This window comes from Glycine soja, chromosome 14, assembly GCF_004193775.1.
Source record: "Glycine soja cultivar W05 chromosome 14, ASM419377v2, whole genome shotgun sequence".
NCBI classification, from domain to species: domain Eukaryota; kingdom Viridiplantae; phylum Streptophyta; class Magnoliopsida; order Fabales; family Fabaceae; genus Glycine; species Glycine soja.
In genome coordinates this window covers 48,219,654-48,242,425 of record NC_041015.1, presented here as the reverse complement: position 1 = coordinate 48,242,425, position 22,772 = coordinate 48,219,654, and the positions used below count along the sequence as shown (strand labels likewise).

The 22,772-nt window shown below is 33.0% G+C and overlaps 3 protein-coding genes across 4 annotated transcripts; 1 reads left to right on the top strand and 2 right to left on the bottom strand.

The window, feature by feature from the left end:
- Positions 1–270: 270 nt before the first annotated feature.
- On the top strand, positions 271–5,922 carry LOC114385324 (zinc finger CCCH domain-containing protein 25-like). Its single transcript, XM_028345355.1, has 5 exons — positions 271–389; positions 422–610; positions 692–801; positions 896–1,083; positions 4,742–5,922. The coding sequence occupies exons 2-5, from the start codon at positions 438–440 to the stop codon at positions 5,579–5,581; spliced, it is 1,311 nt and encodes a 436-aa protein (XP_028201156.1). The 5' UTR covers positions 271–389; positions 422–437; the 3' UTR covers positions 5,582–5,922.
- A 1,496-nt stretch (positions 5,923–7,418) lies between these two features.
- On the bottom strand, positions 7,419–9,056 carry LOC114383139 (UDP-glycosyltransferase 71K2-like). The gene has a single exon (XM_028342740.1). The coding sequence runs from the start codon at positions 8,964–8,966 to the stop codon at positions 7,566–7,568; it is 1,401 nt and encodes a 466-aa protein (XP_028198541.1). The 5' UTR covers positions 8,967–9,056; the 3' UTR covers positions 7,419–7,565.
- A 3,999-nt stretch (positions 9,057–13,055) lies between these two features.
- On the bottom strand, positions 13,056–15,290 carry LOC114382961 (probable NAD(P)H dehydrogenase (quinone) FQR1-like 3). Of its 2 annotated transcripts, none has more exons than XM_028342512.1 (5): positions 15,257–15,290; positions 14,633–14,726; positions 14,395–14,488; positions 13,847–14,112; positions 13,056–13,528 (listed from the first exon to the last, which is right to left on the bottom strand). In XM_028342512.1, exons 2-5 carry the CDS (start codon positions 14,656–14,658, stop codon positions 13,303–13,305), a joined length of 612 nt encoding a protein of 203 aa, XP_028198313.1. In that variant the 5' UTR covers positions 14,659–14,726; positions 15,257–15,290; the 3' UTR covers positions 13,056–13,302. The 2 variants fall into 2 exon arrangements, with proteins under 2 accessions (XP_028198313.1, XP_028198312.1); XM_028342511.1 differs by lacking the exon at positions 15,257–15,290 and adding an exon at positions 15,043–15,188 and having other exon boundaries at positions 13,275–13,528.
- Positions 15,291–22,772: the final 7,482 nt, after the last annotated feature.

Genomic DNA, 22,772 nt, shown 5'->3' with positions numbered 1-22,772 from the left:
TAAAATAATAATACAAGCATACATTTTTTTTGAAAGAATCAATTTTTTTTATCATGAAAGAATCAAACTAAAAAGTCTTAATAGTACTTAAAATATATTTTTTTATGCTGTGGCAAATGTTACAACTGTCTTTCAATTTATTTGATCATATTTATATCGTTAAAGACTTGAAATAAATTTTAGTTGACAAAATGTAAAAAATAAATAATAATTAAGTGACAAGATTGATGAAATTAAGAAAAAATAAGAGACAAGATATGCAATCTAGTGTATAACTTTTTCCCTTCCCCTTCCTAATTTTGATTTTTGAGTCAAAGACCTTGTTTGCCCCAACCATCTCGCATTCCCCGATTTCCCTCTTTCACTGCTAGCACCGGTTCGTGCTGAGCAGAGAGAGAGAGAGAGAGAGAGAGAGAGAGAGAGAGAGAGAGAGAGAGATGAACCCGCTAACACTAGTGAAGCGCACTCAGAACATCAATGCCAGAGAAGCTGCACTCGGCATCGGCGAGCAAGCCTCGTGGCACACCAAGTACAAGGATTCCGCTTACGTCTTCGTCGGTGGCATCCCCTTCGATCTCACCGAGGGTGACCTCCTCGCCGTTTTCGCTCAGTATAATAACTCTTTCAATTCAATTCATCAACTCTCTCTCTCTCTATTAACAATTTTTATTAATCTCAACGATAATTTCAGATACGGCGAGGTTGTTGACGTTAATCTCGTTAGGGACAAAGGCACCGGAAAATCAAAGGGTTTTGCGTTCCTTGCGTATGAGGATCAGAGAAGCACGAATCTTGCTGTGGGTGGGTCTCTGTTCTCGGATTTTATTATTATTATTATTATTATTTTGTGAATGTAATGGTGAATTGCGTTTTGATGTTTGTTTTTGTGGCTCAGATAATTTGAATGGGGCACAGGTTTTGGGGAGAATTATTAGGGTGGACCATGTTGATAAGTATAAGAAGAAGGAGGAGGAGGATGAAGAGACAGAGCGGCAGAAGAGGGAGGCACGTGGCGTTTGCCGTGCTTTCCAAAGAGGTGAATGCACTCGTGGAGCTAGCTGCAAGTTTTCTCATGATGAGCAAGTAAGATAAGCATTTTATGGTCATGTCACAGTAATTTGAGATATAGATTTGTATGCTTCGTATGACTTGAAAACTAGAGTGTTAAGGTTTGTTTTGTTTTTTTTTTTTTGTAAAATTTGATTGAAGTGTTCGTAGGCAATATTTTTTGGCTTTAGAACTAGAAAACTTGAGCCTTTAGTTTGATTTTTTGTAAAATTTAATTGAAGTGTTTGGAAGCAACATTTTGGCTTTGTGACTTGAAAATTTGAGCATTATGGTTTGAGTTTTTGTAAAGTTTAATTGAAGTTTCAAATGCAATACTTTTTGGCTTATTGGAATGATTTATTGCTCTTCAACTCTTTGATATTGTGGGAGTGGAATTTTGGTATTGACCGTAGACTGTAGAGCATAAACTACATCTAGAGCTTTATTTTATTTTATTTTATATTTTTGTTAAGGTTGTAGTCTTAGATATGTCGTTGGTGATGTAGAAGTTTTGTACTTCAGCTAATAAGTTGTTCATTAGTAATAATATGCTATGATGTTAACAGCAGGCATGCCTTAGCTTTTTTTATGCTCGCGGGTTTATTATAAGGTGTTTCTTGGTCATACTTGCAAAGTGATTGGGTTTTCTTTCTTAAGTTGATGTATATTCTTTTTTCTTTCCTCTTTTTTTATTTTTTTTGTGGCCTTAGGAAGATTCATGGTCCTCTTATTTTGTATTCTCTTGTCTTTCCTTTCCAATGAAATTTTGTTTATGATAAAGCAGTCTTGTTTGATCAATCAAGGCATTTTGATTTGCCTCTTCCTCTCTCAACTTTGTCATTTGGAGTGACTGAATTTCCAACCCCACCCACCACTGAACGCTGCAGCTCTGGCCACCAATTCTAGTAAACAGTTATGTTCAAATCCACCAATTCTAGTCACTTCAACTAGCCGTGACCTCTAACTTCATTTTACCTTGTTGCTTGTGTTTTGCTCTATCCACCTGTCTTTTCAAAGATTTATGGTTATATTTACAATTTTAATACACATACTTATCAGAATTTTTTTTTCTGCTTTCTGCTGGCTAGTCTTGCGGTTAGGTTTTATTCTCCCCGCTGTCTCTATAAACGAGCAAGCACTGTTGTAGACAAAGGTATTCATTATAGGGTTTTAAATAGCGCTGCTATAGTGGTGTTGTGGAGTGGAGCAGCCCCTGGCCACTGCATGGGCTGTTGTAACATTTTTATTGGTTAGAATCCTCCACCGATCAGAAGTCCTTTTCGAGACCTCGACAACCAGCTCTGACACCGTTTGTCTGCTCTCAAGATCATTAACTGTCCCCACAAACCAACATGAGAATTTTCAGCATACTTTGTCTTCACTCACACGCTTTCCAGAAAACTTCTAGAAGGTCATCTATCCTATAATTGCTCCAAGTCAAACATGTTTAACTTTGGAGTTCTTATGTGATGAGCTACCGAAAAGTAAATGCATCTTGTTGGTATAAGTAGTGCCTCCATACCTAATTGCACAACCTCTGGATCCTTCTCATTCTTGTGTGATTTAATCAGGATTTTACAACTATTGCAGCATAACACTCTAGTATATAGGTCATAGTGGACCAAATAGTGGGCTCAATAGCGGCTGCTATAGCAGCATTATATGTGTTGATTCCAAAAAAAGCCCTCTAAACAAAGTGGTTAGAGCTTTTTTCTAGGTGGTGGTGGTAGAATTTTTGGAATTTTAATTTCCAAAGATGAAATCTACTACTATATTAGTAGGGGAAATGATCAATAAAACTTGAATTTAGAAGATGTTGATCGATGATTCTTATGTAAGAAATTTGTATTTGACTTTTTTTAGTATTTACTTGTATGTTTTAATTAAGACGCCTATAACTTCTAATTGTTAATTATGAATGTCATGAATTTTGAGCAATTTTTATCGTTTTTGAGAATTTGTATGTATATATTATACATTATAAAAACTATAGATTATAAAAAACTTCAGAATAGTGGCTATATTGCTATCCTCTATCCTGCTTTAGTGAATTTTGGGCCAGCTGCTACCCATTGCAATATGAGATTCAGAACATTGATTCATTATTTCATTTTTATGGATTTGGAACTTTGTTCTGTTGATGTTTTTGTTTTGCTATTATTTTCCTTTTATTGTAATGCACTGTTTGGTTCAAAGGAGGAGAAGCAAGGGGAAATAAACAAATTTAGTATTATACACTTAGATTGTCAAACAAAGCTATTAAATTAAGGATACTTTAGTCTAATTGGTATAGAAGTTTCTTTCCCCTCTAAAATCCCCCTGTCTCTCCAAAATTTTTAAAACAAGTAAAGTTCATAAAAACCCTCCCCTCCCCTCCATTTTCCCTCCAACTAAACATCATTAAGGAGGATGATCATTGCATATTGTATAATATAAAACAGAAAGTTAAGAAGACAAAACAGGAGGATGATCAGTACTCATCTCCTCTTAGGCTACAAAGAGACTTCAGAGGAAAGAAAGGAAATAGAAAAACATTAATACAATAGAGTACCATAGTCCCTTTGCATGTCAGACCTTTAAAAATCTATGAACAGCCATCCACTAGTCAGAAAACAAGCCTGTCTCATTAAAAGCTTTAATAAGAAACTTAGGGCTAGAAATTCTGGAATCTCACTCCGGCAAAGAGAGCACAATACCTGGGAATCTTATATTCCATTGTACTTCCAAAACCTTATAATGGGGGTAAACAAGAACATCGATGGTCACATTTAATCAAACCTTCCAAGTAGAATGGTGCTGAGAGGTGGTGATTGGTGAAGAAGTTACGAGTTGAGTCTATGGAACTCTCACGAGTTTACGTAAATTCTCGAGTTTGATAACCTTGGCTCTACCTATTTTCTTTGTTCTTTTTCTGGTGATGAGAGGATAGTACTTGGATTTGGATTTTATGCGTTTCACTTTTTGGCGGCACCCACAGACGACTGTTGGAGGCACCCAAAGACGACTCTTCATGTAATTACACACTATTTAAGAATGTTAAGAGCCATTTTTAGCCCTCTTTTTAGTATTATATTTTGTTATTAAGTAAAATTTATGTGAGATTTGTTAAATGATAAAAAATGTATTCTTTATTTAAGAAAATTTCCCTCTTGATTAACAAGTTTTATATTACTTTTGTTCAATGTTCAGTGGTAAAAATTAAGAAAATTCTAAACTGCTGGTATTTATATGAAAAATCTAGCATTTCATTTTTTAAGATCCTGAGATTAATAATATTGTATTTAAAATTAGTTGCCGGTGACATTGGAAGTCGTGGAGTACTTGAGCTTGAGGTTCATTTATAGTTGTTCATCCCCATTAAGAGGTTAATTTATATTAAAATGGACTAAAATGTAATATATATGCATCTCTCAGGGAGACAAATGTAATTATCAAAATTAGAGGGAGGACATTGTAATTCAAATATATCTGATTGAAAGGACATTGTAATTTACCCATAATTGTTTGCTGCTCTATTGTGCATGTTCTCTGCTTTGATGATTTCTCGTCATTTTTGCTTTGCTTATAGTTGAACTTTTGAAGTTGTGTATATGTTATATAATGTGCTGAATTTTGGAATAAAATTTGGTCGGATTCTGAAGATTTATGCAGCTACCTTTTCATATTTTTGACTGTCTTTGTTTCCTTTATCCAGAGAGCTGCAAATACAGGTTGGGGTCGTGAGGAAGACAAACCAAAATGGGGTCATGACAAATTTGATGGTCCCCAAAAAGAAAGAAGATCTGGCAACAATCAATCAAATCATATTGCAGAAACTAGAGACAGAGATTCATGTTCTAGGGCCCGCAACAATGATGCTGAATTAGACAACCAACCTAAGAGAAGTGATAGAAAAGAGATGACAAAGCGGTGGCATGATGATGATGATGATAAATTTGAGGGAAGAGAAAATAACAGTAGAAGAGAAGAAAAGAGATCAAGAAGGCATGAAGATGATGACAAATTTGAGGGGAGAGAAAATAACAGTAAAAGAGAACTGAATAGATCAAGAAGGCATGAAGATGATGACAAATTTGATGGGAGAGAAAATAACAGTAGAAGAGAAGAAAAGAGATCAAGAAGGCATGAAGATGATGAATTTGAACATAAGTTTAGAGAATATCGATACAAGAGAGAAGAAAAAGGATCAAGAAGGGATGATTATGATGGTATGAAGCTTGAGCCAAAAGATCATCACCTAAGGGAAGAGAAAAGGTCAATAAAGCCAGATGATGTTGAAGTTGAACCAAAGTCGAAAGATTCTGATATAAGGGAAGATAAAAGATCCCGGAGGAGGGATAATGATGATATTGTAAGCAAGTCAAGAGAACCTCATGGATACAGTGAAGACAGGAAATCACGAAAGCACAGTGAAGGTGAATCTGCACCAAAGCCAAGAGAAGATTATGATAGGAAGCTAGATAAAAGATCGTATAGAAACTATAGCAATCAAACAGAGTCAAAAGAAAGATATGCTTTTGACAGGAGAGAATAGAAAGGGTCAAGAAAGGACAGTATCAAGGTCTGGATATGGCATGTCATTCCTTTGTCGTGGAGAGAAACGAGTATTAGACTAAGTTGAACACCATTTGATAACCTGAACTGTGTGATTCAAAGCTTCTAATATTTCCAAGGTCATTTTGTTTATCATGATTTACACTGCTATGAGAGCAGTGATAATCTTCCTTTTGACGTGTATGATAAAATATTTTGTTTGGTTCAACGGTCTCCTACTACCAATGCTAATGTACCATGAATTCTCTATATTTGATATTTGATGCTATCTTCTCTACAGGTAGCAAAAAGCGAAATGCTTTGGCATATCTAAGCTTCCAATTTTTACGGTGCTGGTCCAAGATGCAAAACTTGATTCCAAGTATTATATTGTAGAACGCTTGGTTGTGGGTTTTTTATATTTCATTTATTTTCTTCCCATTTTATTAATGTTGACTTGGAGTTGTTTATAGATAAAAAAAAAATGCAACATTCGTCAATGCCTTTTAAAACGATTCAGGAACTCCTGCGACATAAATTGAGGATTTTAGCTAAGAAAAGTCGAGTCCATCAGCCTAGTGCCTACTTTGAGAGTTTGGTTTAATTCTCCCATTTGGGAGATTTTTCAGGGGTGAAAAACACCACAATTCACTAGATATATATGCACACTTGACTTTAAATGAAACACATCACCCAAGTTCATTAGTGATAACTTTTGTAGTTTCTCTTTGACAAGAGTGTAGGACTAGGAGCATGAGATTGTCGTCTTTTTTGGTTGGTTTCACTCCTGCATTCTTTATTATTATTTTTTTCTAATAACTATTTTGCTTGAGCTGGTACCTCTTACTTGACATTATACATTGAGTGTTGCTAGGTGCACCCAGTATTATTGCTGGTGCACCCAGCATTCTATGGCAAAATTGTTTTTGCTTGATTTTCTTCTTACGGATCAAGTTGATCCGTAACTTCCGGATCAACTTGATTCATAAGAGAAAAAATAAAATTTTGTTAATTATACAATATATTTAAAGATATTTATTTTGCTAATCAATCAATCATAATCAAAATTCATGCTAATCAATCATAATTCCTTAAAAGAGGATATATCTATATATAATCACAATTCATGCTAATTATGATTGAATTAGATTCAGTTTTTTCGGATATATCCTCTTTTAGGGAATTATGATTGATTAGCATGATTGATTGATTAACATGAATTATGATTATATATTGATATATCCTCTTTTAGAGAATTATGATTGATTGATTAGAATGAATTATGATTATATATAGATATATCATCTTTTAGGAAATTATGATTGATTAGCATTAATTATTTATAATAAATCAATATTTATAAATATATTATAATTAATAAAATAAATAAATATATTTAATTATATTATAATTAATGAAATAAATATCTTTAAATGTATAAATTATATTATAAAATAAATATCTTTAAATATCTTGTATAATTAACAAAAATTTTATTTTTCTTCTTACGGATCAAGTTGATCCGGAAGTTTTAATCTGGAAGAGACTTCCGGATCAACTTGATCCGTAAGAGAAAAATCAATGAAGAACAATTTTATCATTTTTTTAGAATGCTGGGCGTACCTAGCAACACTCTTGTACATTCCACCCATTTCTGCTAAAAAGAGAAGGCCCACGCATATACATAGGTAAAAGGTTTTACTCTTACTTGAAATCCAAATCACTAGACTTAAATTTAAAAGGTTTGAGTTTGTAAACTTTAATAGTCGCAATTGTCGTATTCATCGAGGTTAATCCATTCTATTTCCCCAATTCAGATGTGAAAGAACAATTTGGTATAAACCATCCAAAGAAAAGGCAGAACAGAAGAACATTCATAATTGCTCTAGTAAATTTGTCATACACAAACTGCAACCATTTAAATATCCATCTAATAGAAAGGGGCAACTCCATTTATTAAAATACAACAACTATGCTATCACTTATCAGTTGCTTCCCAACATATTATCAATTAGTTTTCCAACAGCAATGTAAGAAGACCCACCAGTAAGGACAGCTTTCCTTGCCTTGTCTTTCATCTCTTTCACATTCTTGTGCACCACATTGTCTCTGTCCATCAATTGTTTCAGCCCTTTCTCTATCTCCTCTGCCATAACAAGATCACTACCCCTTCTATAGTCCAGTTTCAGCTCCACTGCTAATCCAAATTCCCTCACCATCCTAAAAGTATTCATCTTTTGTTCTCCATAGATAGGCCATGTCAATATTGATACCCCAAACCAAATGCTTTCCAAAATAGAGTTCCATCCACAATGAGACACAAACCCCCCAATGGCTTTGTGGGCTAGAATCTCTACTTGGGGTGCCCACTCACATAGCATTCCCCTACCCTCCATCCACTCTAAGAACCCTTCTGGTAAGATTCTCTCTTCAATGTCTGTGGTTGGCGGAGAATGTATACTCCACAAGAACCTAACACCACTATGCTGAATCGCTAGTGCTATTTCTCTAGTTTGAGATGGATCAAAGCTTCCCTTACTCCCAAAACATAGAAAAACAACAGAAGAATCTGGCTGCTCATCTAGCCATTTCAAGATTCTGTCATGTTGACCTTGATCTAAAGTTGGGTTAGATTTATTACCTTTGAGATCAATCAATGGACCAACAGCATAGATAGGAGGTGTTTGGCTTTGATCATCACATAATGCATCAATAAGATTCTGCTCCAACTCTGAAAAAGAATTAACAATAATCCCTTTGGAGTCTTTGGACCTCTGAGCATGTTTATAATAAGTAGCATATCCATCTTTGTTAAAAAGAGCATCAGGGAAAACACTTGAAGGAACAGGATCAGGGAGCCCCGGAATCAACCACTCAGGATCAGAATCATTGAACACATAACCAATCTGACGCTTCTGAAGGGAAAGCATGAGACTAAAAAATCCAACATTTGAAGAATTATACAAATAAGAAGGGATGCCTAAGTCATTTCCCACATCAATCAAGGGTGAACAAAAGACATCTAGGAGCAACCCGATAATGGGGTTAGAATGAGATGATAAAATGTTTTGCACTATACCTTTGACATGGGGTTTGAGGGTCTGCAAGTAGGACCAGATGTAGTGTGATAGTGGTCTCAATAGTTCCTGTAGAGGTGGTTCTACTTGAGGGAGATCAATGACTTGAATTTGAGGTTGTGAGGCTATAACTGATCTGATGTATGCATCTAAAGAGGGAGCGTAAGGGAGTTTCATGCAGAGGAATGTGATGGAAAGATGGTTATGATGGTTGATTAGGAGTTGTGCTAATTCGAGGAATGAAGCTAAGTGGCCAATCTCCGGTATGGGAAAGAAGATCAGTTCTGCTTTCTTCTTCATCTCAGCCATTGTTTCTAGTTGCGTACAGTTTTTGAGAACCTGAATTTTTTATTTTTTATTTTCTCTCTTTCATTGGCAGTGCTATGCAAAACTTGCGACAAAAACACCAATTCAGTAATTTGAATTTTTATTTTTTTCTTTCTCTTTCATTGGTTTTGCTTTGTTGGCACACCTGTCTGTCGCTCTTTTTTTATTATTAAATGGATTTTTTTCTTCGTTTTTGGGGTTCAACATTTTTTTATACCTTTGAGATCATATTGAAGTGACTACTCAAATGGGTTTCAGTAAATGCTCGTGTTCTGCCCCCTGATGATAAACAATGCCGATGGTTGGTATATTTTGTTATTTGTTACTATCCACTATGTTATTTTTAATCTCTTTTAGTCAACACACCCTTGATGATAAACTTCTTTCATTAAATCTCCATATAAAAAAAGCATTTTTTACATCGAATTGAAGAAGTGATCAATCTTGATTTGCTGCTAGTGATAATAACACCCTTACTGTATTGAGTTTTGTAACTAGTGCAAAGGTTTCTTGGTAATCAACCCCAAAGGATTGAGTGTAACCCCAACGCTTACAACCTCTTATCTTGTGCTATGCATTTAGGACTCATTCAGTATAATTCGTACCATTAAGACGCTCAGGTATAAGGATTGAAGATAGATTTTGCATATGTGGAGCAGAATCTAATTTATTTGACTTATCCTCCATTTTCGTACTCAGAAGATTCTTAAAGAAGAGAGATAATTGGAGTTGGCTCTGATACCATGTTAAAAAAATAGAATCTGATAATTTTCATATTAATATGAAACAGTGAATAAACACATGATCATTTCTACCATCTTTCCGTCAAAATAGAATCACACATAAAAAAGTAAAAAATATATAGAGATTTAGATCAATTACAATTTAAATTCAAATCATATCTAATCCCTACAATTAATGGATTCTAACAGTGAAAACCTCAACAAACTTCTTTTCACGTCTAAAAGAAATGATCATACTTCAACTAAACTATGTCTGAGTTTTTCTAGCCATGGTAACATTATGCTTAAGTCATGTACAGTGATTTCAAATAAAACAGAAGCAACATGAACTGAAACTAGGGGTTGAAGGATGATACAATTTGGCACCTCGGGATGGATTTGATTGCATGACGAGAATTTGACCGTTTAATCCTTGAGGACGGCTCTGATAACAATTGTTAGGGAGATTCGAGGGGTACACTTGTGGACCACGAGTCACCACATAAGGAGACCTGACACCACACTCTAACTCAAAACCTTAAGGCTTAGGTTTAAGGGTCTTCTCCTCACTTATATGGTGTTCAACCTTTCCACTTTTATCCGATGTGGGACTTCACCTCACACTTGTAACCCAACAACAATACCACAAGCAAAAGCTGGAAGTGTACCATATGAGTCAAGTTTATTATGATAAACCAAACATTGTCCATGTCCTTTCTTGCCAAAGCTTTCTTAACGGATTGTCTTCACTGCTGATTGTTCTTTGTATTTTCTTTATAATTTAGGAATGAATATGCTTAAAGCGAATATCTAGACTGTATTGAGTATAATTTTTCAATATTTTTCATTTGATACGTTTTCCTCTCTGATGATTGAAAAAGATCCAAATGATGCAAGTATTTTTGTTCCTCTTAATAGAAATTTTTAATTTCATTTTTTTTGGATTGTGACGGTTGTAAATAATAACCAAGTTTATGAGCTTAAGTTGTTAGTGTGTACCATAGGAATTTGACTATCATTCCAATTAGTTTGAGCCTTTTTTTTTTGTTGAACATGGGGTATCCCTTGGCTCTCAGCGAAGGACGAATTATTTGAGGTACTGACATACATTTAAAGGACTAATTTCTTATGACAAATGTTTTTTCATACGCATGGATAGAGATTAAATTTCTGATAACTTGCTTAAGGGACAAGATTATCTCTCAACCACACCATATCTTGTTGGTTTAGTTTGAGGCTTCTAAGTTCTTATTTGCTCAAACTTTTTAATCGTTTGATTGTGAGAGATTCTTATTCCAAATACAATAGCCAAAATTATCATTTGGAGAACCAAAATACTTTCATTTCTTGGCTTTAGCATCCAACTGCATTCTCTCATCCTTGAGAATGTGCTCAAAGCTTCGGCATCCAAATACTTTCAAGTGGTTGTAAAATGCATTTTTTCTAGACCATATTTTCCTATGGAATCTTTCCACCCACAGGTCTTGATGGCGAGAGATTTATCAAACCAACTGCTGTTTTCACACTTTCACCCCCAAAAAATATTTGAGTACTTTGGCATGAGTCAACATGCATCTGACCTTCTCCGTAGCTTGAGGCCGGGCGTGAATATCATGCATTTGAGTAAGAGTTTTCGTATACCAGTTTATAACTATCAGCATTTTACTTGAAAAATTTGTTTATTATTGGAATCAAATGATACGTATTACGATCTTCTGTTTTTCTGTTATATAAAGATAATTCAATTTGAAATTGCTTTGAAGCATCTATTTATAAATTCTAAAATGTGGACTGATATAGTGTCATTTCAACATTCTTATTCAGCCACATAAACACTTATTATTTGTGCATTAGCTTTATTAGGTATGATAAACTATCCAGCACAATACAATTAACAAGTTATTGAGTTTCAAATAGATTGGCTTGCTTGTCTTAAAACGGCAAAAGATATGGTAGAGGATAAGGAACAAAAGAGGTTGGCATCCCAACTATGTTGGCACCGCAACCCCTAAACTCCAAAAACACCATCACTAAATATATTAATATTATAAAACTGAGAGAAACAGTACAATTGAGGGGGCCAAACCGAACCCAAAAGAAGAGACTAAGGAAACCCATAAAAAGGAAGCCCTAGCCTGTACCTAAGAAGCTCTTGATCAACAAAAGATGGTGGAGAATCCCACCAAGTATACCTAAAAGACTGTGCACCATATGAAACAAGCATGTTAGCACAAGCATTGCCTTCACGGTATATGTGAGTAATCCTAAAATTAAAGTTGTTAGTTAGCTTTTAACAATTCATCCAATGAGTATAAAGAGACCAATGCACTGTTAAGGGATGATAAACTATCCAGCACAACACAAGGATAAAACATTGAATAGTTTCAGAACAAAATAATATTTCGCTAGAGTTATACATCCATTATAATCCCTTCTACTGCATGCAAATTGGTCGTTGATCTTTGTTGGTTGCAATTTGGTATGATTCTACTAAAACTAATTCATATTTAATAGTGACGACCATGCTTAAATGCTTTTCAAGAAAAAAAGGAAAGACCATGCTTAAATTATAAAATATATGCGTAAACAACTCTCTTCGGTTGCACCCAAAAGTAATGCTCTCTAAATTGAAAAAAAAATGTTATAACTCAATTACTTGTACTATGCTAATTTGATACTAGTTTTATTTTTCAACAAGCTTGGAATGCATTCTAAGTCTCACCAACAATATTAGGCCAAGCAATTAGATACGCAAAAATCAGTCCCGCGCTCAAAAGAAGTTGGGGACATATAGCAAGAGACAAAAAAATGCAAGAGTTTTGGTTACTATTTGGTTGTGAACTTCAGTTATTGATAGTCATGTCCTAAATGATTCTATTTCGTGCTGAAGCTGCTAAACTCCGCCAAATTGTTATGATTATTTAATTTTTAAGATTTGATCTTAATAGTCAGAAGAGGATCCTGGAAAAATTTATGTTAATCATTTGAAAGAGATGACGTTTTTGAAGCCATGATGATCAAACGAAACCATTACAGACCTTAAAATGAAGTTCTACAAGAACAGTGACAGAATTATGATATCACGTAGGGAATTAAATCATAATGAAATGAAAGATAGGTAATTTTATTTAACGGTTGCCATGATTGATTAGCCCTGTTTTCACCTACTTAACAAAGATTGCCCAAGAATAATCTCATTAGAATGTCTACATCAGCGAAGAGCCAAGGAGACTCCTCAATTTCAGACAATAAAACTACTATTCTCTAAATGGATTAAGCAATATTTCCCTGTAAAAGATTTTAATAATTCACACACACACACACAATTCTGAAAATGTGTACATTTTTCTTCCGCCTTTGGAAATACTGAATATCTTGTTTATCATTTCATTGGAATAATTTGAGAGTTTTCTGAAAGAGATAACAGAAGATATACATTGTTGCAACAACAGAACCCAGAAAAAGAAAAGCCACATGAGGTCTTTCTATCTTGTCTTACCGGTAAAAATAATCATCGAGTCTTCAATCAAATGTTATAGATAATGTAGCACATCACAGTTCATAGTATCCTGTCATGTATTTGTTAGGCAGAGAAGTTAGCTTTTCAGCTTTTTTGTTACTTCGGCAAGATATTTACCCTGGTAAAATGCCTGCTGCAGTTCTAGTTCTGTAGGTTGACGAGATCCATCTCCTGCAAAAGTTCCAGCACCATATGCAGATCCTCCTTTTACCTCATCTATCTCAAACATGCCACTTCCAAAGGTGTATCCAAGAGGAACAAAAAGCATACCATGATGAGCTAATTGAGTTATAGCTGTCAATCTGCAACCAAGACATAACCAGGAAACTGAAGTGAAAACTAAAATCAAGTGGCCATAACCCTGTATGATCATAATTCATAACAGAAACCATATGAGACTTATTGATGCAATTAATTCATACTGCTAGCGATTCACATTATAGAAAGTCAAGCCAAGCAATGACACCTAGCTCTAATGCATGATCGATAATTGTATTGAGGACGGATCCAATTTATTAACATTAATACTACAATGTTACAGAAAAATGGTTGTTTTCTTTTCTATTAATGTGAGAAGAACCAAATTAAACATTTTGAGAAAATTTCAAGGTGATACTTACGCTGATAGTTCTTGGCCTCCACCATAAAAACCAGTACTCCAGAAGATTCCAGCAGGTTTGCCGGCAAGTGCTTGGGATGCCCATAGCTCACTAGTTGCATCAAAGAAGGCCTTGAGCTGGCTCGGCATCATCCCAAAACGAGAAGGAAAACCAAATATCAAACCATCAGCCTCCACAAGTTGTTCTGGCATTATGTCTGGTACATCATTTGGTTTAGGAGGGGCCTTCAACTTATCCAATATTAGTTCCGAAAGCATCTCAGGTACCTGTTTTCAGAAAACCAAAAATAAACTATTAACCAAGATTGTAAGGGTCCTAACTGAGAAGAGACCCAATTGAAAAGATTGGTATTCACAACTGCAATTGCAGCCTAATTATTGTGGTTTTTGGGGTCTCTATAACACATAGGGCATGCAATTGCTGCTACATTTGTCTGCAATTTTGCCAATTACAGTGCAACCACAACCGCAATTTAAAATCACTGGACCCCATCATCCAAATATTTGCTGCACACTTCCACACCCTAACTGATTGAAAAAATTAATTACCCTCCAAAGTGTTGCTTCAACACCTTCAACTGTAGCAGCCCCTCTGTGTACTTCTCTAGCCATGGTGTCTACATGTCCATATAAGGAGTAATACCTGCAAAAATTGATGTGATCAAAAGGGTCATAACACCATCAAATTCAAATTTATGGTTGATGAATGCTTGAGTAGTTGAGTTGGAATATCTGCATTCAGCACGATAAAGAAAATGCAACAAGTAGCAGTGGAAAATATACTTACACAATGTAGACCTTGGTGACAGCCATTTTTAATTTGTTGGCTAAAGTACTAATCACTTTTTCCCTCAGTGCTTATGGTTCTTCTATACTAGCCACTGGATGACCAGAAAGATAAAGCAATTAGGGTTGGAAGAGGAACATGAAATAAGGAATGTTACTATATTACAGTTACAACTTACAGAGTAGATCATCATCAGTTAACAGAAACAACAAATGATAAAGATATGACACACTTCATCTACAGGTTGTCACTAAGATTCTAAGAAGCATATGGTTGGCTGCATGCTAATTCTACAAGAAACCTCATACATGGTTGAATTTAGCTGATTCAATTTCATTACTGAATTTGGTAAATTAAATTAAATTCATTTAAAATGAACTAATTAAGTCATATAAAATACCAGAGCATACCTCCTGTGAACACATCAAGGATGACCAGAGGACCAAAAAAATCAAAGATTATTGTTTAATCAGTGCTAGAGAAATGGGGTGTGGTCCTCCATGAAAGATGAATAAGATGAAGGGATAAACAACAGGAAAATCATAATAGTTGAGTTGTAAAGTGTGATGGTTTCGACAAAAAACAATACAAGTTAGGCAAATCGATAATAGGAGAGAAACAAACCTTTGAACTGAGATGAATAGAGCACAGAGAAGGCGCAAGACACAGAAATCGATGGCATATATTTATATTTATTTATTTATTCATTTATGATGATGTATGACTATGAAGAGAATTTGATTAAGCAAAACTTGCAATTGGGTGGTGTGTGTTAAATGAAAAATGTTACTTAGATAATTCTTTAGTTATATAAGAGAAAAAGGAAAAAATGAAAATAAATAATTGATTTAATTGAGGATGGAATATGATTAGGAAAGAGATATAAAGAAAAATAAAATATTAATGACTGAACATTTAAAACCTGTAATTGTTAAAATACAAACTATCGTGGTTTTTTTCGTAAATATATTTTTTTCTTTTCTATTTTTTTTCAATTTACATTAATTTGTAATTTAATTTTTAATATACACTACTCGGGATTTTTTCTCTTATTTTTTTGTTTTCTTTTTAAATTTAAAATATTATATTATATAATTCTTTTAATTGATTTTAACATTACTTATTTATTAAATTTAAAATTTTATAATTTTGTTTTTATTTTTTTAAAGAAAAAATATACAGATAAAGAAAAATAAAAAAATTGGATAAAATTAGAGTATATTTTTTTAGTTATTTTGTATATATTTTTGTAGTTAAATTTATGTGTTATTGATATTTTTTTTGTTATGTTTGTTAATTAAAAAAAATTAGTTAGTAATATTAAAATAAATTAAAGAACACAGTAAACAAATAATTGATACATCTATCTTATGCAGTAGACATAAAATCTCAAAGAATAGTAACTATTATATTCAAAATATCTTTAAAAATGTTTATTTAGCAATTATTTTTAGCTTAAGTGATAAGAGTTGATATTTTTATTATTTATGACTTGCATATATAAAAAGAAAAGATTAAAATATCCGAAAGATACTGATAAATGTTAAATATGAATTATTTTTTATAACAAAAATATATTGAAGATGACTGTAAGAAGAAACAGAATGGTAAAAGGTCCTGATCCTATGGGGGGTCCTCGTCCAAGTCCTCGTCAAGGAGGGAGATGACCCTATAGACAAAGAAGTAAATGAATGAGAAAGTAAAAAAAAAAAAGATGTAAAATTTATCGGCAACATGACATGACAGAAACAATTGTCCTAACAATTTTAAGTTTTTCTTTTTAGTCAAGTGTAATTGATTAAGTATTTTATTGATAATGTAATATAATGTTCTTCTATAAAATAAGTTGTTAAACATCAAGTCTTCTCATTTTTAATTAAATCTGATGACATAAATAAATTAATTATATTTTTTAATATAATTATATTAGAAAATTTAGATTTTAAATAAAATTATTCACCTAAAAAATATGTTAAATAAATTAAATAATAAAACAAAAATAATTATATTTAATAATATCATTTTCTTTAAAAAAAATTAAAAAACAAAATTATAAAATTTAATTTAATAAATAAGTAATTTTAAAACAATTAAAAAAGTTATATAATATAATATTTATATTTTATAATATTTTAAATTAAAAAAAATAAAAAAGAAAAAAATGTCAATAATATATATTGAGAATTAAATTATATAGATTAAAAATAAACAAGAGAAAAAATATATTTACTAAAAAATCAACGATCGTCTTAAGTAGGACAAAGAATTAAAACTTTACGTGGCTCCGTACGGTATCACAGATACTCGTGACGTGGAGAAATTAATGTTTCTGTATCTTCTATGAAAAAGTATGATCCACTGGACAAGAGAAAAATTGACCACAAAATGTGTGGATCAAGTAGGTACATTGTTTTCAGCTTAATTAATTATCTCTATTTGAGTCTTGATATATATATATATATATATATATATATATATCAGTAAAAATGTAAGTGTTGTTGTGTCTGTAAGTCTGTATTTTTATTTATTTATAATATATTTTGTTAAAATTAATATATTTTTATAATTTATTTGATTATATATGTATTAAGATGTATATTAATTATTTATTTTAGTGCTTGTTTGTTCACATTTTTATATTAATAAAAAGTTGTAATAATATCTCTTGATCTAATATTTAATTTATGTGTACCAAGTTTTGCTTCAGTTTTTATGTTATATAGACAAAATATTACTTCATCTCGAATTTCATGTAAATATCACTTCAAAAATATTATTGATAATATTAAAAATTATTATTATTATCATAAGTTTAAAGGATTTTATGTATAATTTTTATCCTGCAATTATTACATACTCTCATGCTATATATATATATATATATATATATATATATATATATATATATATATATATATTACTGCAACTGTTATTTATTCGTAGTTATATATTTACTCACATAGTTAATTAATCATTTTTAATTTTTAGTAGATTTCTCCTAAAATACTACTTTCAATACACGGTTAATTAACCTCCAATCTTTATCTAATTATCCTGTTCTTTTAACTTAACAATTAAATTCAAAATAAAGATAAAATAATGGGTAAAAGAAGTACACCCCAAAAAGAGAAAACTTTAATTTTCATGTATCTTTTTCTACAAAGGAATCGAAATAAAAGCTAAGAAGATGGAGAGAATTGTAAAAAGATATAATTGGTAAATAAATTTAATCAAAACACAAATAACATGTCAAGTCAAAGCAATAAGATACACTAATTGATTATATTCAATACATGATATAGGTATCTAAAACAAAAATAGAATGTAAAAAGAAAAATTAATAAAATATTACACTGAAAAATCTTATCTATTATCTAAATCATTCCAACTTTCTTCAATAACGCACCAAGATTCATGTTGATTGTCTCCATTGAAGGGTTGCCATTGATTATCTTTGGCAAACCAAGATTTTTTTTTTCTCTCAATTAGTTACCTTTGTTTAGGAATAGATACCTTAGTTTAATTCGGAATGCATAAAAATCATATTTTTTAAAATATATTACACAAAATTGCACATACCTCTCATTTATAATATTTGTTCCTTCTTTGCTAGAGAGTATACTTCTGAAATTCATTATTATATCTTTTAGTTCTATATCATTTCAGCTACCAAAAATACTTATCTTTAACCATCTTTGTTAAAATAATAGATATATATCTGCCATAACAATGAAAATGAATAATTAAAAGATTAGAAACAATATTTCTATTATATGTTAAAGAGAAGAAGAAAAGTAATTGACTATTATAAATTTGAAAAACATGAAGGGCAACAATAATGGATTATAAAATTATTTTATTGTTGATCGGTAGATTTTAAAAACTCAAAAAGAATATTTTTTATTCATTGAAAAGAAAGAACAAACATAAATAAGAACAGAATCAATTGCAAATTAAAATGAATAATCATTAAATTCAATTGCATTTCAAAGTATTCCATCAAAATACCTGTAGAATGGCATATTATCACAATCTCCATGTCCATGAGAATAGATATACTATCTTTGATAATATTGGTCACCAAATCTGCCCAGGCTCGAATGCACGACTTCCTGGAATTGAAAAAGTTGAATCTGCCTCATGCACCCCCTACTGACTCATACTAAATTGAAGAGGAGATATCACCCTTCAACCTTCACCCTTGTCTGATAATAATTTGAAATTTTACAGAGAATAAATTGTTGATAATAATTCATAATTTTGAAGAGTAAAATTTTATGAAAAAGAAACCGTGAATACAAAATAGTAAATAGTTATTACCTGATGACGATTGTCTTCGTCTACTCGCAACTCTCAACTCTTACCTCACTCTTTCACACTCTTTTCCTTCAAATGGTGACCAAATCAATTATGAGCCTTTTCACGTTGCTTGTAAAATCGTCTCCATCACCACTCGAGTTCGAATCACACATGAAAAAATTAAGAAATTAACAAAAACAAATATCAATAAATTATTTTGAAAAAGAATTAAGAAAAAAATGGGTGAAAGGAGTTAATTAAATAATTTGGTCTGAAATCATTCAATAATTAAATAAATTGTAAGGAAGTATTCAAACAATATTACTAAAAGTGCAGGTGTCCTTAAAAAATTGAAAATGCTTTCCTTCAATAATATTACAACAAAGGTATTGTGGAATATGGAGGAAGAAAGATATATAATAATATAGAAATGAATTGTATGCATTGTGCATGGAGAGATAGTGGAGAAAGAAAGAAACCAACTGATAAATACACAATTTCTAATGGAAGAGTCATTTGTGCGGTTAATGAAATAGAATAATGGGTCATGGGAAAGAGGTTAAAACTTACAACATCAGAATTGTGGGCAAATATATGCACAGTAAAAAATGGAAATAGAGAAAATATTATTTAGTTAAAATACGATCAGTTGCACATACCTGAAGTGAGTGGTGAGAAAAAATGTTTGAAAAATCGTGTAACTTCTAGTGAGAGAGTGAGTAGAAGTGACGATAAAGGTTTTTCTGAAAAAAGTGGAGAATAAATAGTAGATTTACATATCTTTATTTATTTATTATAAATGCATATTAAGGGCAGAAATGGAAAAGTAGCAATGGAGACCAACAAATCATTACAATATCTTGTATTGCCTTTATCCATTATATATATATATATATATATATATATATATATATATATATATATACTTAAAATGAGATCTTAATTTATAAATACCTATTAGATACCCATTGAGATTCAAATATACTCCGCACAAATATTTGATCCTTAGATACCCTTTGGAGGTATATTTGAAGTGTTATGTGAGATTGGATCTGATTTGTGTGAACCAACCATATGGGTCATTTGGTGTAATATAGTATAATATTCAATCCTTATTGCTCTAAAACCTTTTATGACATATAACATCTTGACATATTCATATAAAGATGAATATCTTTTATGGACAATGTTAGAGTGGTTTTCTCCTTTAGCATGGTGACGTATGAAGCTCAATGGGTATCTCAGAAGATCACATGAAAATTAGTTTCTATTGTGATTATTCACCGTTCTTACTTTATGGAGTAATGACAACTCTGGTCTAGAAATGAAGCTCAAATTTGGGAAACTTTTGAAGTATATCCCTTGGAAGAAAGCTATCGGAACCAACTTGCAAGACATCTTTGAGAAGTTAACAATGACTCATATAGACCTTTGGATTCAAATCTACCAAGTTCATCCCAAAGGCCAAAGGATAGTTATCCTAGTGATAGAATAATACTTCAGAATACTAATGAAGGTCAAATCCGAACAGAGATTTATGTTCCAGAACCTGAGTTTCAAAAGGTAGAAGATTTGGTTGATGACTATTCTGCATTAGAACGAGACTGGGAAGACTACAATGCTTAATTGATGGAGGAATTGTTACACAAAAAGTGATATCCTTATCATCACCCAGCATACGAAAGTCTCACCAGGTCAGAGGTACAATATTACAACTTGTTATTATCCACCAGATCAGACTAGTGACTGCTGAATAAATCTTGTATAAAGGTGTGTTGTAGAGAGAGTAATATTTAGGATAAGGATAACCGTAATCCTATCCTCCTCATCGTGTGTCACGTGTCAGTCGTTTAGAAGTTGTCTTATCTTGAATCTATTCAGCCTTATCTTATCTTTAATAAAGTAGATTTTATGTTATCTCTTGTTGTAATAATCTTATCCTTTCCCGGGTAAGACTTTGTATGTTAGTGTCCATTCCCCTCCCTCCTGTATAAAGGGGATAAGTCTATATGTTGAGGCACACTGAATCGAATAATACTTTCTTCTTACTAAGATGACTTTCTTCTAAAATTCTTCTTCTTTGAAACTCTGAGTTATATAATGATTATCATCTGAAACTCTCACCACCACCTAGTATGCTCTACACTCGCCTTTTTGAAGGATCTTGTGTATCAGAACACCGAATATTGATATCAATTGGTGGGTTATCCCTATGGTCTGTAGATATCTTGCATCAAAGTTATCCTGAGATGCTTAATGCCTTGGGTATGGCTCAACAACATAACGGATATACAGAGATAATAGGTATTTATAAACCTATTAGGATAATATTGGAAACTTAAGATAGAAAATCAAAATGGGTCTGATACTTATTTGCTGTCATTATTAAGGTGTAGTTATTTGCTTTCAATTCTATTTTCCATTTTTCAAGGATTTAGTGTAATTACCCTAGGAAGAGCAAGCGGTGTGCTTTGTGTATATAAATCAGTCTTTGTGCATCAATACAACATACAAAATTCTGCCTCATCATATTCTTTTATGGTATCAGAGCGAGGTCTTGAGAACCTGTAGATGACCAATATGGCAGAGAAAAAGGATGATGGCAACAAGATAAATGACGAATCCAACAAAGATGAAAGTGGGTCTCATTTGAAGAAACAGATCTCTCCCTACGATCTGTATTCAAGTGATAACCCAGGAAATATCATAACCCAGGTACAATTGAAGGGTGAAAATTATGATGAATGGGCTCGTGCAGTCCGAGGCTCGTTGAGAGCACGACGAAAGTTTCGATTCGTAGACGGATCGATTAAAAAACCTGATGATGCTGCCCCTGAAATCGATGATTGGTGGACTGTCAATTCCATGATTGTTTCGTGGATTTTCAATACGATTGAACCGAAACTTCGATCGACCATCACATACAGAGAAAATGCACAAGAATTGTGGGATGATATCAAACAGAGGTTTTCTATTTCAAATGGACCTCGCATCCAACAATTGAAATCTGAATTGGCGAATTGCAAACAGAATGGAGACTCGATTGTCACATATTTTGGACGGCTTAAGAAGCTGTGGGATGAATTGAACGATTTCGACCAGATACCCATGTGCACATGTAATGGGTGTAAGTGCGGCATATCTGCGGCGCTAAATAAGAAGAGAGAAGAGGAAAAGCTTCACCAATTTCTGATGGGCCTTGATGATACTCAGTTCAGGACCGTGCGGTCTAATATCCTGAGTCTAGACCCGCTGCCGAATCTGAACAGAGCATACCAGATGGTGGTGCAAGAGGAAAGAGTCGGAGTAATGACTCGAGGCAAGGAAGAACGTGGAGATCCAATCGCATTTGCTGTCAAGTCTGGTAGGACATCGAGTTGGGAAAAGAAACCTAACACAGGGTCGGAGAAACCATGCTCACATTGCAAACGTGATGGGCATGATATCGACTCATGTTTTCAGCTGGTGGGTTACCCAGATTGGTGGGGAGATAGACCTCGATCTGTAGGTCGTGCGCTTGGACGTGGAAAGCATGTGCATTGACCAATGAATGGCGCGGTAAAAGGAAGAGGCAATAATGCAAAAGTGAATATGACACAAGTTGTTGATGACACTGAAGTAATGAAGTATGAAGATGATCAGGTGCTGCCGGGGTTGAGTTCAAAGTAGTGGAATGCTCTTCTTAATGCGATTAACACACAAAAAGGTGGGACGAGTACAAGACTAACAGGTGAGAATTCATGGATTATTGACACAGGTGCCTCTCATCATATGACTAACACTCTTGCGTGCATGAATGATGTTCGAGATATAGAGCCTTGTCCGGTTGGAATGCCCAATG